The sequence below is a fragment of the Myzus persicae genome, unplaced genomic scaffold (genome assembly GCF_001856785.1).
Source record: "Myzus persicae strain clone G006 unplaced genomic scaffold, MPER_G0061.0, whole genome shotgun sequence".
In the NCBI taxonomy this organism is placed as follows: domain Eukaryota; kingdom Metazoa; phylum Arthropoda; class Insecta; order Hemiptera; family Aphididae; genus Myzus; species Myzus persicae.
Window position 1 is genome coordinate 1076147 of NW_019102203.1, and position 16808 is coordinate 1092954.

At 24.9% G+C, this 16808-nt stretch overlaps 2 protein-coding genes across 3 annotated transcripts in view; one reads left to right on the top strand and one right to left on the bottom strand.

Moving 5' to 3' along the window:
* LOC111031556 overlaps nt 1–6855 on the top strand; it is a 36128-nt gene extending 29273 nt beyond the window's left edge. The window contains 8 exon segments of the mRNA XM_022311559.1: nt 223–433; nt 1568–1722; nt 2237–2357; nt 2552–2755; nt 3002–3133; nt 4193–4319; nt 4476–4584; nt 6704–6855. Of these exon segments, the coding sequence (XP_022167251.1) occupies nt 223–433; nt 1568–1722; nt 2237–2357; nt 2552–2755; nt 3002–3133; nt 4193–4319; nt 4476–4584; nt 6704–6797 (1153 nt within the window). The 3' untranslated portion in view covers nt 6798–6855.
* The window catches only part of LOC111031545 (TWiK family of potassium channels protein 18-like), a 106845-nt gene that overhangs the window by 81731 nt on the left and 8306 nt on the right, over nt 1–16808 (bottom strand). For both annotated transcript variants that reach the window (XR_002604216.1, XM_022311548.1), the window contains exon 2: nt 7757–7789. The gene's annotated coding sequence lies outside the window, so the exon portion shown is untranslated. The remainder of the gene's footprint in view (nt 1–7756; nt 7790–16808) is intronic.

The window sequence follows — 16808 nt, forward strand, 5'->3', positions numbered from 1 at the left end:
TGACATGTATTTTTTACTTTAATTATGTATGAGCAAAAATACACAAAATGAAAAAAAAAAAATGTAAAATTATTATGTTCAATCTTCAATGAGTAATGTGTGATATAAGAATTTTTTTTTTGTGTAAATAATAATGAATAGAAACTTAATTTATTTTATGACAGCTATTTCATGCCACCATACAAATATTAAGTAGGTAACGCCTCTGAATTATTTGTTAAGCTTTAGCCTCTACTCAATGGAATCAGAAAATCGATTACAAATCTTGAATAATAGTGATATTGCAGTTAAAATATCTTGGCGCATATTTAATGAAAGTAAAGAAAATAAACCGTTTGGCGTATTAATTGACACATTAACTCCCGACTATCCAGACCATTGGTCTTTCAGAATTACCAATTACGACGGGTTAGAAAATCCTCGATATTTTATAGTAAGTTAATCAACACCACTTTATCATTCTATATAACTATGTAGTTTAGTAATAAGTCTTAAGATATTATGACTTTTTAAATATTATTCACATCACAGCTGTAATAATTTATAAATTGATATGCATTAAAGTTCAATGCGTACATTAAGTCGTTTTCATCATACAAGCTTCATTCGAGTGTGTTTTTACTAAAAAAAATTATAATCTGAATAATGAGCAAAATAAAAAATGTCTAAAAAATGTGTTTTCCTATATTGTTAACCTGTATGTGTTCACTGTTTACTTTAATGATCATTATTTTGACTCAAGTTGGAAAACCAAAACGGTTTTACATATGTATTCATATCAGAGTAGTATTTCTAAGTTCTAACAGTTAATGGAGAAACACAATGATTTATTCCACCTGTATATTTGTTGAAAATCAAATGTATTTTAAAATAAGAATTTTTGTCAATCTATGCTATAATAAATTATACATTACTCACAGGAAATTATTATGATACAGATCAATACTACTTATAATAATAGCACAACCAAAATTACCTAATTACAATAACGTGAAATGTAATGCATGTTTATAAAAATATGAAATGTTAAATAGAAAAGAACTCATATACGATACTCAGTAAAAAAAATAAACAAATATAATTAAGACATTGAAATGCTAATGTAATTAGATTTTTTTTTTAAAACTGTCCACGAGAAATTAATAGAAGACACTATACGGAGCATCCATTAGGTACACGTGATATAAACGCAATATAAAAATACCCAACGTCAAACATCTTACTATAATCATTAAACCTTAATGGCGCACAAGATTAATCTATTTTCAGCAAATTAAGAACACTTGACAATACCACAGTTTTTGGATGAATACGTTAACCTAAATTATTTTTTTTATATAGAGCAACGCTTGGCATTATTCACAATATTTGTGTGTGTATGTGAGTGTGTGTGTGTGTGTGTGTGTGTGTGTGTGTGTGTGTGTGTGTGTGTGTGTGTGTGTATTTAAAGAATTAATATCTTACTTAATGCTGTGATGATGAATATTTTACTATATATATATAAATATTAGTTATACATTTATATATTACTGAACAATACTTTCAAAAATGAACTGTTTGTTTTCAGATCGAGCCTGTTATTTTGAAATTAGAACCAAAGACACTAGGATATGTAACGTTTTCCTTAGATCGAACTAAAGAACTATACATAAACCGAAATGAAGAAAATAATATAGTAAATGGAAAAGCGGTTGGAATAGTGACTGCTCTTGAACCATCTGGGTACATTTTACTTCAATTATAATTTATTATTTATAATTAACTGTGTAAATCGTTAACACAAAATTTTAATAGAATAAATTGAATTTATTGAAAATGTATCACATCAAACTATTTCTACCACTCAAAACAATTCTTAACAAGTATAGAAATTAATCTTTTAGCTATAGAAATATCAACATCCAAAATTTTAAATAAACAATAATATATTATTATCAACATGTATGTATATTATATTTTACTATCAATAAGTTATAATGCATTCCTGAAGTACAGCTTAATAGAAAGATATAACATTAAAATTTAGCTACAAACATCACATTTATCTAAATTAATAATATTAATATTATGTTAAGAGTCTCAAATACTGAAATAAATCACTGGCGATATATTATATATAAACATTTCCAAATACTTAGAAAAGTTTATAAAATTAGATAGCAACTAAAAACCTTATGATATTATTTATGCTATATTTTTAGTTGTACCTACAGTAATATTTCTGTAATAATTTCAGAAAATATTGCATAAGAAAAGATGGATTTAAAATGAAATCCACTGTTGTTAAACTTTACTCGGAAACAAGACATTCGATACAACCCAACTTAGTCATACGAGAGTTGGACAATATTTTCCAAGTAATAAAATATGTTACGTGTCATTAAAAAATACAATAATAATAATTTTAATGGGATAGAAAACCATCTAGGAGGCATTAAGTGTGTTATATTGTTTTTTATTGCACGAACGCATCATTTATTATTTTGCTTCTTCCTTCCAAGGAGACATCTTGATCAAATTCGTCTGTGGATATAGCTATGATAATTTTTAGGTGTCGGCATCGGAAATTTACAACTCTCAATCACAAAATTATACGGTAACTCGGTTGTTTACAATGTGCAATCACTTACGATATCCTGCAAACATTTCATTCGAAATCGGTAATCCGTTCTTCATAAAGAGTTTGAGATCACTGAGATGTGGTATTCGTTCCGGAAAAGATAATATTCGTTTGTATCATAAGGATTTGGTCGAAGTATGCAATTTTATTACATAATATTATATGTCTTACGTTATTATTATTTATAATTTAATATTATAATATTTTACTACATGCATTTGAATAATAATATCAAGATTCAACATTTTTTTTTATTATTATTAGCTTTTAGTAAAAAAACTATAATAGCTCGACAGTTATTACAGATAATACAAGATTCAACATTATTAGAGTTACTTCGCATACTAATATGTTTATTTACTGTTTATAATATGCCTTTAGATTGAACTGCAAGCTATTATAAATATAAAACAAGTTTATCCGCCAAAAATGCCAACAAAAAATTTTCCCAGGAAATACGAGAGAATAGGATACTTAAATGCTGTTTATGAAAACAGTTATTTTAAACCTAAGGTAGATACACAAAAAAAACTAAACCAATACATAAAAAAAGGATTTCCGTATTTATTTTAGTAACATTGATTTCATAGTTAAATTAATAAAACAATAAAATACATTTATTAGTTTTAGTCTAACTCATTTAAGTTAAATAAAAAATAATACGTTTTATTCATAATTGTATTTAGAATGTTAAATATTTAACTTATTTATAAATTATTTAAAGTATCTAGTGCACATTATAATGAATATTAATTACACAAATAATTTAATGATTTATTATACATGCTTTCTAGGGACTCTAAAAAAAGTGTCACTAGTTAAATTTAACCCATATCAAATATTCTTTATGTATTTTGATCTCTGAGGTATACAAATTATTACAAAATATCAGTAGGTTTAACTGTATAGCATTTATGTATTTATTCGATTCTATTGAAAGTTTAGACTTTTTATAGAAACATTTTTGCTAAATCCTGGACCATATAATATTTATAATAAAATGATATTTTTATAATATTCAATCCAAAATTCAATTTAAAGCTACCTATTTCCCAAAACAATCGGTTTGTCTGGGATTGCCATCCTCCATAACTGCATAAAAAGCATCTGGTTAAGGTTGAATTGACCTACATGGTTTCAAAAAACAATGGTTCATCATTTAAAGCATTAGGTATATTAATAAACATGGACACATATTATTTACGAACGTGTAATAAATTATTATTCCTTAGAAACCATTTTTAAAGGTATACCATTTTTAAACAATAACTAAATATATTTTAATATTTAAGGGTCATATTAATATAATAAAAAACTAATTTATGTTTTACATACTATACTATTTATTATATTTGTTTCATAATTCACTAACTCGTTGATAATAATTGACACTTATCTTTAACAACCATACACATTTCTCCTAGGAATCTTAGAACCTTATTTGTATATTCAAAATATGTAAAAATAGATACTATGTACCTATGTATTATATTAATGTAAAAATTGCTACCTATGTATTAATTAAATTTCTGTTATTATCCATGATACATGATATTACAGTCTTTTGTTTAGACGGTTGCTACGTTCAAAATGCATATATACTTCCCCGTACTAAAACTGTCGACGAGCTACATAAATTTTGGTCAAGTGGACGTAACGGAGACTAAAAGCATAAACGTGATGTTATCTTCTTATCCAGGTACACGCATATACACTCACACAGAATCACAAGTGAAATAATAAACGTATAGATTAACTTTTGTCGACCCGGTTTCCACCTTGTTGGGCATCAAATCGTCTGTAAGCTCATCGCTCGACGGTGTTCGCTCATACGATTTTTTGATTTTGTTTATAGGTCCTGAACGCTTTGTTGCGCACTCCATAGACGAAGTGTTTACTGTATCACCACCAGATGGTGTAGCATCGACTAGACCAATCCTACTCACAATTACGTTTAAGCCCAAGTGAGTCCGTTTTAACAGACATCCATGTTTAAAAAAATCGATAAAACCATATTGATTTTAAATATTTAAGCATGCAATTTAAAAATTATAGTACATGCTCAAATATATTCCAACCAAAAATAGTAAACGAAAATTATAAATTAGTTTCGATGATTAAATCCGATTTTGGAAATCAAATCTTTGTCAGAAGTCTATTTATCAGTGTTTAATTATTTCATAGGTACAATAACTAGTTTTTTGCTAACCAGTTTGAACAAACAAAAAACAAAGTTTAATAAATGTAATACTATTCCCCGAGTTAAGTAAAATTACTTTGCTAATTAATAGTATCTCACAATTATTTTAGTGTTTTTAAACCAAAATATTCAATCTTTGAATTTTGTAAGTTCAACAAAATAAACATTTTGTAATCTTATACTTATATTATTTTATTGTATTTGATCATCGTCTTAAGCAAATAACTTTTAGGCATCTTGAAATAATTTTGTATTCGAAGTGACTAATATCCATCATCATTCACATGTTTAAAGGAAAATTTAATGACTTGTAAAAAGATTTAATGCTGATTGAATTTATCGAGGAACTTGTGAACAAAGTTTTTATCATTTTCTAAAAAACGTAATTTGTTTTTGACATTTTAGCGTTAAAAAAGTTGAGGATAAACTTAAAAGCTTTTTCCAGATCACTCTTTTTCATAAGATTAAAAAGAAAAAGCTATTAGTCAGTATAAAAATATACAGTTACAAACTGGTGTTAATGTCTACAAGAATACAATGTAGAAGGTCTACTTTAAAGTTTTAATGAATAGTAATTAAAAATTAAAACTACATTCTACCACATATTATGCATTAGTTGAACCGTAAAATGTTTAAATTCATTAAATTCACGACTGTTGGACATGTAGAAATAAATAATTATTAGTGCAACAGATATTTTTATTTAAATAATATCATATATTTATCTTAATTTGAATCCAAATAAAGTTTAATTCTGAACAATACAATTTAAGAGAGTTGGAGCGGACCACTTTTAATGAGTTAAATATAGGTTATATTATATGTTCAAGTGTGCGTGCGTGAGAAGTATAAATGATCATTAGAGTGTGTGCTATACAGCAGTCCTACATACCATTGCTACAACTCTCGCACGCTTTTGCAAAAGTTACCATTGGTGGGCTCATTGTTATTTGTTGTAGTACAAAAATGATCGAATGTGGAAAAGAATTCGGTTATTGGTATAAAAGCAAATAAGTATGAAAAACATAACACAGGTCACGACCAACGTCAATAAAATGTGTTCCCCACGACTGCTTCAGATACAACTCAATACGATTCGAACTTCGTTCTCGCTCTATTATGATAGGATTTTGCATAATACTATTGTTTCAATCATTATGATAGGATATATTTTACCATCGAAACTGTAAGTCAGGGATCAATAATTCAGTTAACTTTAATATTTCATGATTTTAAACTATAAATTAGTCACGGATAGATTTGTGAAGAAATGGCAAAACATTTGTCATTATTTTAATTGTTTTAGTAAGTAAATAATATCTAAGAATAGACTAAAAGTGTGATCAAAATATTTTAATATTTATGATATTCCAAGTCTTTTAAATTGTTAAGTTGAAAAAAATCAAAACATAGCATTTAACAGCTACAAAATATGTTTATGTGCCTATCTTTCTTTTGGAATCCTTTAAATATACTCCTTTAAAAATTTATGATATTTATGAAATATCAAACTGTGTTAAGGATTCCCTGCTAATTGGTTTTCGTACATAAATATATTTTACTACAAAGCTCTGGTATGTGAAGAATTGATTCACTAAAAAAAGTTCAAAAAGACTCACCATACATTAATTGCAATTGATTACAAAGTTGTTAGCAGGGTTTTCTTTAGAATCAAACAATATATATTCATAGAACGTGTTGTTAACCAGTATAAGATACATATGAGAACTAATCATATTAAATAGATATAAAAAGTTCAATTTTTGTAAACAATAGTGTTATGTACAGATAAGATCTAATGTGTTATATGAACAACTGTTCTAACCGTTATAAAATTTATTATTTATTATTTTTACTAAAATAATTAATGTTTTATATTTAAGAGCTGATGAACAATACTTGAAAAAGATTGAAATTTTGACAACAATACCCAAGGATGTCATTTTTCTCGAAGTATCTGGATTGGGGATCAAATAATTTCAGTGTATTACTAGCTTATACAGTATAATAAAACATTTTCTACTTACTATTTACAATTTCGTATTTGACCTAAAAAGTTTTAAATGGATATATCTCTAAAGTTTTACTGACATCAAATATAGGGTAATGCAGTTTACAGAAGTTTTTTTTTTCAAATTTTAAGTGCTCTTGAAAAAAAAAACATAATCAAATCATACTTCACGCGAATCTTTTAAAATTTGTTAAATATTTTCTTAATAAATGTTTTAAAATAAAAAAAAGAAACTTAATTTACCAAAATTATCAACGCTTTCTATAAAATAACTAGGTTTTTTCGGAAACTCTTTCATATTTTTAATTCGAATTATTCCTAGTAAATTATTTTTTGCGTAACTTTTTACCTTCCAAATCATACATTAAATAGCTCTTATAGAATACTCAATATGTAATATTATGATTTGTTGTAATTATTATTATTACTAAGATACACATTTGTATGGACCAACCAATTTATTGTTACGCTCAGAAACTAAATCTTACATTTTACTAACATAATTCATTTTAATGTATTTTATTTAGAAATGAATACAATCTGAATTTCTGTGTGCACACATATTATACAATAAGAGTTATTTATTACAAAGGTTTATTATTTTTTTATTATGGCTTGCTTAAGAACCTTACTCCAGTGATGGTATTTTGGAATAGATAAAATATGTAGTATTTTGTATTCTATTAAAAATATGATTATTCTACACCTCGTTTTTGGCATAATTGTATTAAAATAATATGCAAATGATAATAAAAACATCACTTGATGAGTTTTAATCATGAAACCATATTATTGGTAACTAATTTTAAATTGTTCTAAATTAATGATATTCAAACAATCTTAACGGAATACTAATTCCAAAGAAAACTCAATCACAATCTACTTTCTAAAAATTTAAAAAGTTGTATTGTCGCAATGTACTTACCAACCGAAGAGTAGATATCAAAGTAAAAACCACCTAAAACATAATTCAAAATTATTAATATTATTATTCAGATTATAAATAAAATTCAACACTGTTGAAATACAAAAATATATTTTTATAAAGTGTTGATAATATTTTATTTTAATGAAATTTGATGAATTCATAAAATTTTCACAACAAATAGAGTATAATAATTAAAAATAATTCGACATGCATGATATAGTCTTATAATAAAGTCATCAAAAATGTCTTTCACTTCATTTTTTACCAGTAATAAAACATACATTTTATACAATTTTACTAAATGCAAGTAACATATATGATATGTTTTTCGATAGCTTTATTATAAATGTATATATTATGCATTATGCATATTTATTGTTTAAAGTATACATTAAGTTCATTAATTATATAAATTATCTACTTGAAACCCTATTTAGTAATTTTAACGGTTTCACAAAATACTTTTCTGCCAACTATTACTAACCATTGCCAAAAAAATTTTGATTGTATAGTTTTTCAGATGTCCGTAAGTTAAAAATGGTATAAAGATAATTCATGTTATTGGCACTTACTCAATACTCGTAATAACAAATGTGGATAAGTATTAACTGTTATGCCATGGGTAGATTAATAAGTTAAAGTTATCATGAATAAGTATTGGTCAGATAATTGCACAATTCAGTGAATATCAGAATGATAATCAAGCATGATGCTTTAGACGTTTTCACACTCACTTACTGCCATTTATTCGATAACAAAACATTTTTCAAATGAAGTGACAGGTGGGTAAGATGATTACCATAAAATTGACTAATTTTTAAAACTCCGTTCATTAGCTATCATTAAACGCCATTAATTCAACTTCGATAATTAAGTTCACAGTTTCTTAATTAATTAAATATGCCTACTCACTTTAAAAAAATCCTTTACTAAGATATGACCATAATACATAATTTAACCAACTTGTTGAAATAATGTTTTTTTTAATTATTACTGTATTTGTATTATTTTGTAATATTCTTAATATTTGCGTTTGCTGTTTAATATAATTGTAGGTATCAATTTCTTGCTTCTTATAGTTAAACTAAATTTATAAAAAAATTGAGTATTTGCTAATGCACTACATACAAATCTAAGATCTAAAAAATGAAAATGTTTTAATTTATTAAATTTTACTTAGTATTTAAATAGTTAAGCAAGGTTAAACATAGTAAAAAATTGCGTATGCATATAAGCTCGGTGAGACACCATCATTTCTTTTCCTGTATCTATAGATTATTTTATGAGAATCTGTTTCTTTATACCTCAATTTTTACGACTAAGAAAGTACGACCCACAAGATATGTATCTTTAAATTTATCGATACCTACATTTAATATGAATAAATAATAGCGAATACACAAAATAACTAATTGTATGTAAATAAATAATTCACAGATAATGTATTTTGAGTATAATAACAAAAGTACACGAAATATGAAAACTATACATTTATACTAATTTCTATTAACTGACATAAATACGTTTTGATGATTTAAAAGGTAATTCGTTTTAAAATTATAGTACATGATTGCAAATTGATAATACATAAATACCATTATATTCATATTTTTAAATACTAAATTATTCACAAATAAATATAGGTACATATATTATAATGGTTAGGTACCAATATTCACAACACATTGGTAAATTCTATTTGAACACAAGTTTATTAAATAATTATATTCTAACCAATAATATGCATCATGTATATTATACTGTATTTTATTACCATAATACTATTTAGTACTGAAGTTTAAATTAAAAACAATTATTTCTTATCGAGAAATATTTAAGTGTAATAATACACATATTCAGAGGTAAAATAATATTAAAAACGTACAGCAAATAAACGTGTGTTTTTGAATACTAATAAACTCGGATGTATGCAAAGCAACTTGTTCAAAAAAACAAAAACTTCCATAAAAGTATTCCATCCCCGAGATCGTCAATATCTTGTGTAATATTTGCAATATCTGTTTACTGATTCGAATTCTGCCTACGTGTATTGTCAGGGGTAGGTATGCCATAAGACGCAACGTTCTGGGTCATGAATCCCGCATTGTAAATCATCATACAAATATTCACCACTATCGTTCATCTACAGAAATAATTTTTCTGCTTTAGTCCGTGATTTGTAGTCTTATTATGCATTACAAGAACTGAATATGATTATAATATCATGTTTAAAATAAACTCAATTACACGATGAATTGGCAGTTTTGAAATGTACACAATGAATGTATTGTAGAATAATCCTGTAAAGGCTTCCTACACACAAGGTTAAGAAAACAATTGATACTAAATATCATATATATATATATTCATATTTAATACATTCAGTTTATCAATGTGATTTTAGCATATGTACACCAAAAAAACATTTGTTTTTTATTTAAGAGAATTTATTTAAATATTTAACAATATAATATTGTATCTTCCTACAAACAAAATGGTTTATTTGAACCTTTTTTATTTCAGCCTTTTGACAATAGTAAACTTTATAGCATCGCCGAATTCGGTATTATTTTATTTTGAACTACTCTACTTAAATGTTTCTGTATAAGATGTGTACACGTTCCATACAATAAAGGTCTACCAGGATCAGATAAAACAAACTAAACTTTTTACTTAAGAAATCAATTAGTGTAATTTTTTGTAAAAAAAAGAATTAAATGTAATATTTAACTAACTTATAATTTTCAATAGCAAAAAAAAAAATAAACAAATTAATTTTAGCACCGACCAATGCCCAATAACATAAAAATAGAATACAAACCCATTTTATAGTATTTATTTTAGTGAGATGGTTTTATTGACTTTTCAAGTAGATTTTGTGTTCACATAATATTATAATTTATAATATACATAGGTATAGCCTAGAATTTAATTCTGTAATAATTAATAGAACATTTAATTGGTAAAGAAATAAACTTTTGATTCATTTTTCAATAATAATTTTGTATTAAAAACTAACGTTTAAATTAGTCATTGTTTCAACCACTTTCAAATATAATAGGTCCTGCATTAATATGTGACATATACATTTATACGATGTTGTCACATCTATATAATATAACTTATAAGTACCTAACTTGACACTTAAATGTCTAATAATTATTATTTTAACTATACTTCATATAATTCTACCAAAATGTATTATTAACACAAAGTTTTATGGGAAGTAATGAAATAATGTTTAACTACATGTCCGCATAATATTAAATAAATGTATGACATTGCATAATTTTATTTTCTCTACGGACACATATTGCGTTAATCTCTGTAACTCTCACTTACACTGTACTTAAATAACCAATTTTGATGTTTTCTTAAATTCAGAATAATACACAAATATTTTATTTTTATTTTAATAAAGTGCAAGTACAACATCAATAAAATTAAGTTAAGTGTTTAATTATAAATAATGAATTTAAATTCAACATTAAATAACAAATTAGTAATCTATTTGTATTTTTTAAGAAAATAATTATTGAAATTGTATCTAGTACTAATAAGTAGTACCTACTCTATGAATGAATTATATTATATATTAATAAAGTGTAAGAGAATTGAAGCTCCTAAAAGCAACAAAACGTTTTAAACAAAATTTTAATAAACTAGAGTTTAGAACAAATATATTATTATTGTTTGAGAATGTTCATACTATTAGTTATATAATTGATGAACTATTATTTAACATCCACCAAACTATTCAAAAATAAATAAAAATAAAATGTCATTACTATTTCATTGGGCATAGTTGAAATACCGAAAACAAAATAAAAGAATAATAACGTAGATATAAAAAAAAATAATTGAAGCTTAAAATTTTTTAAATGGTGTTAGACAAAAAATTAATTTCAACTTTCTCGTTTTAAGTAAGTTTATTTTAAAATCATCCATGGCAAGGGACTGATGCCCATTAATAAATATTTTACACCTCAGCTTTAATAAAAGATACATTTTAAGTGTCCCTACATTATGTTAAAGTATAAAATTGACACATTTTATACTTTATAACATATTAATACGTCTTAATAACACTGGCAATACAATAGTTATAAAGACCATCGGAAATTAAATAACGTGCTAAAAAAATTATTACGATATTGATCCGTATACTAAATATGACTCAGTTAAATCAACTCTAATGCATTACCTACATTCTTACAAAATATATAGTTTAGTTTATATTATATTGTTATACTTTATTATATTTTCTAACATATAATATTGTGTAAAGTTATTTTCGTACACCTAATAATTAGGACAAATATATTTAGACATTTAGTAGCTTGTACCAATCATCAGCATTTGTATAGCTATAAAGCCTTTAATAATAATAAAAAACACAAAAAACCTGAAGATTGAGTTCCAGCAAAATGTATTCCCAAGCTCTCAAATGTTTATTTAGTATGGAGTTAAGAAAAATATGTACAACAAATTTATGAATTTAATGAACATTGCTAAAAAAAAAAAAGATTTTTAAAATAATAGATTTTTTGATTTTAATAAACTATAACGTACGGATTTCGATAGTTGACATGCAAATTTATGTTAATATCCTACTCAAAATAAATTCGAAATTCGTGGAAAGAAATAATTTTGCTAGTCAAATACTAAGAAAAATAAGAACACTTATAATGATGGGAGGTCAAAAAATAATAAAATTCTAAGAAATCACAAGTCAGCCATAAATATATTATATTCAACAATATAAAATATAATTTTACTAAATATTTGTATGAAATTCCAACTTTGTCTATTTTTTAAGAAGAAGAAAGAAACTTCCGATTATACCACTTACATTATACTCTTCTAAAATATTAGGTTTTTTTGCTAAATTTAAAATACATAGTTCACTGATGAATTAACTGCATATTATGTTTTAAAAAATGTGTACTACATTAAAAGTAATAAATGTAATAATTTACTTAACTACATTTGTACGTGTTCAACATTGTACTAAGAGAAATATGGTAGTCACAAGTGTACTTTATAAATAGGTGAAAATCATGTAAAATCATGGTAGTATTGTTTTAATTCTTAAACAGAGCTTTCATTTTTTTTCTCCTTAATGTGTCACCAAAATAATAAATAACCTCATCTAAACTGACAAATTATTATAAAATTCTGCACAGTGATGCTTTCATTATATTTCTAACGGATAGTTATCAGAATTTCATAGCACAGGCGGTAAATAAAAATTAATATCGGTTTATCTTTTACTGCCATTGCCACCGGGTCATAATGGCAAAACTTTTTTCCTCATACTCCTCTCCGATCCATCCCCCCCCCCCACCATTACCAGTTTTCCTATTACCGGATAAAAGGTCGAAGGATGAAATGAAATAAACGTGGACGGTGGTGACAACGAGGCCAACTTTTTCTTGTCGAAAAATAATAGCCTTACACCATCCACACGAGGTGAACGTTTCAAAATCGAATTTATCCTCACAACCCCGCTTTATACAACTAACGGGACTACAGAAATATAGGTACGGCCGTAAACACATAGATTACTTCTAAGATTAAACGAATCAAAAGTTTTACCCAAAGTTTGGATATATTAGTTTACATAGTTATAAGTTACGTGATTCTGTAAACCACATTTTTCAATTTTATAACTTTGTATAATATTATATACAGGTGACACATTGTGTTTTACTAAGTTCATTTATTACAATTAATATATCTTTTTGTATAAAATTAAAATTTAGAAATACAAAACTATTGTTGGAGCAGGTAGATATTAAATGGAAATATTTATTTTAACATTATAATATGTATACCAACCTAATTTATCTTATTTGTTTAAGAAAATTATAGTATGATGAAAATAAAAAATAACACATATCTCAACTGTTAATGTGGGTAATAGCAGAGTTATTTTAAGAGCAAAATGTATTTTATATAAATATATTAACATAAAGGTGTTTCTTTTTTTTAGATACCTCTGTTAATCACTGTTATATCTAACGCTTCATTTTAAAATTGTTATTTAGTAGGTAGGTAATAAGAATATTAAATAAAAATCTCATATTTACAATTAAAATATATAAAATCTCAGCTGTACCATTCTGTTCTAGCTTAATAACGTAAGTATAAAATAAATGTTTAAAATAAAATATAAAACGTCTTAAATTACATTATTTAGAAGAAGAATATGAATAGTTTAATTGTTTTTCTTCACAATGTTAAGCTTTAAAATAAAAAAATTATACTTGACAGTCAATATAATTATTTTTTGTTTACTTTTGATAAATGTATCACGATATTTTTAGCGTACGCATGATTGTGAATAATTTTAAAAAAACATTTATTTTTAGCATGTTACCATTTATAATAGTAACATTATACGTTTATAATCATCAAAATCACATCAGCAATTATTGTTCTAGATACAAAAAACCAAAGTAACTATATTATAGAGAAGATGTTTATTTTGAACTATTTTATTAATCAACGTTAATCTACTGACTTTGACAACATTCGACCTAAGATTTTAAAACTGTTTTATGTTTTTAAACTGTGTTTTATAGATTTTCTAATATTCTCGTATTTATGCGTTCATCTGTCACAGCTCCCATTGCCATGCCAAAACAATAGGTACTTATTTTATATACGATAAATATATTATTTAATGATTTTTTGATAAACACTCTCCTAACTCAGGGGTAAACTTTACCTTATCGTTTCATGAAACACGATTTTGGTGATATACTGTTATAGAGGCAAACAAACACAATATAATATCAGTTAAATAGTAAATATAACTTTATGAAACGTTTTGTTTTTAAATTAAATTAAATATTAAATGTATACTCAGATAGTCATATTATGTACAATATATTATATAATATGCATATGCACATGAAATTCGACAGAGCCCGCGTCATACAAAAAAATGTATATTGGCTAATACTGTATAAGTATAATAATACTTCTATTTCCATACATCTAATAATATTTATATTAATTCTTACTTCTACTATTTTTTATTATTATAGAGGGTGTTAACTATTTTTTTTTTTTTTTAACATTTATTAGAAAATATACAATCTGTAATATAATGGTTACAATAAGCATATTAGCTGAATTTACATTGTTTTTGAGTGCGTGAGGTAAGTAGTTGCCCAGCAGTAACACTCGACATGATATTATTTACTATTTAATAAAGGATGGGCAGGTTAAATATTTTTTTTTAACTCGTTTAGTTAAGTTAATATAGAAAATTGTAAGTTAAGCTTAAAGCTAAAAGTTACCTTAATTTTTTTTTAAATTGTAAAAGTTACCAGTTCATTAAAAAATAAAAGTAACTTAACTTGATTAAAAATAAGTTACTTTTTTTAATATAAAATTAATAATTTTACCTACCAACCATTTTTTTAAGCTAACAAATAACATATTAATTCAATAAATGTCTTACAATTTTTAAATAAATGTATATAATAAAATTAATTACTGTAGGTACTTATTTATATATATTATACTTTAATCAATGATGAAATCCAAGTTTGTTAATGTAAATGGTCCACAATTATACTAAATATTATAATAATCAAATTCATTATTATTTATTAGAATATAATTCATTGGTTACGCAATATATAATATAAAATATTATTCAATTAATTGTAAGAATACAATATCAAACCATTATTGTATTTTATCTTTCTAGTAGACAATTAATATTGTCCAAACTCACAGTTCCACAAAAACTAGTATGAAAACTAGAATGTGAAAAATAATTTTTGACGAAAGATGGCACAGTTGTGAGTGGTTTATTAAAAATAAAAATGAATCAGTGACCCGGGAATTTATTTAATTAGATAAATAGTAAATACGATGAACTACCACGCTACTAAGGGTTTACATTATTTATACCGACAGGCCAAGTTATTGCTGTAATTCTATGAATGAATAAAAATATAATAATAAGTAATAATGATAATAATAATAATGATTAGGTAGGTGATGAGTAATGATCTGCAAACATTATAAACGTGTATTTTTCTTTAATTAATGAAGCTGTTACCCCTATAACATTTCAGTCTACAATAAAGTCGTATAGTTATATAATATTTTCTGTGAATATGAAATATAACCATTATTATAAATTATTATTTACTAATTAATATATTTTTTAATATTTCGGATTTTTTTTTATAAAATTGTTATATTTATAATATTTTAAATCCATGGTTTAGGAAAAAAATTAACTTAACGTAAAAATAAAATTGATTAATTCATAGGTAAGTCACTGAATTACATGGTTTTCCCATGTAACTCGTTAAGTTAGAAGTTACTTCTAAAAAAAAAGTATTTCGTCAATAAAACTTAGTTAAAAGCAACTTAACTTTTTAACTTAACTTTAACTTATAACTCGTTAATGCCCAGCTTTCGGCACTATGTATTACGTGTCATAATTTTTTTATTAAAGAAGTATACATTTCTTAACATTAAATATTATCAAGGTATATTGTTGGTTAGGTACATTTAATTATATAAACTCAGAAAATAATGTACTTAAACTATATAAAATCAACATGATTTTCTCTTTACTCGTTATTTTTAATAATAACTTTCATTACCTTAAATTTCAAAAATATTAATTTATTTTAATAAGTAAAAAATACTTAAAACGTGATGGGCTACACATTAGCTGCAAAACAACTTCAAAATAAGATTATGTTCCAAATTATGAAAAATATCAAACAAAGTATTTTGTAACTAATTAAATTTAATATAAATCTAGTTATAATGACTGCATATGAAGTGAGTCCAAATAAAACCTTTTTGGACAAATTAAGTTCCAGGTCGTTTTAAGATACCTACAATCTACATACTAGAAGTGATTCCCGTCAAATTACATACAAAAAACATCTTCTGGGGCGATTTTTTGATAAATATTTATAAAAACGAAATTTGTATCCATCGATCAAAAATACTTTTATTCCTTTCACTTGATATAACCTACAACCACGATGCTCAGTGTACCTTA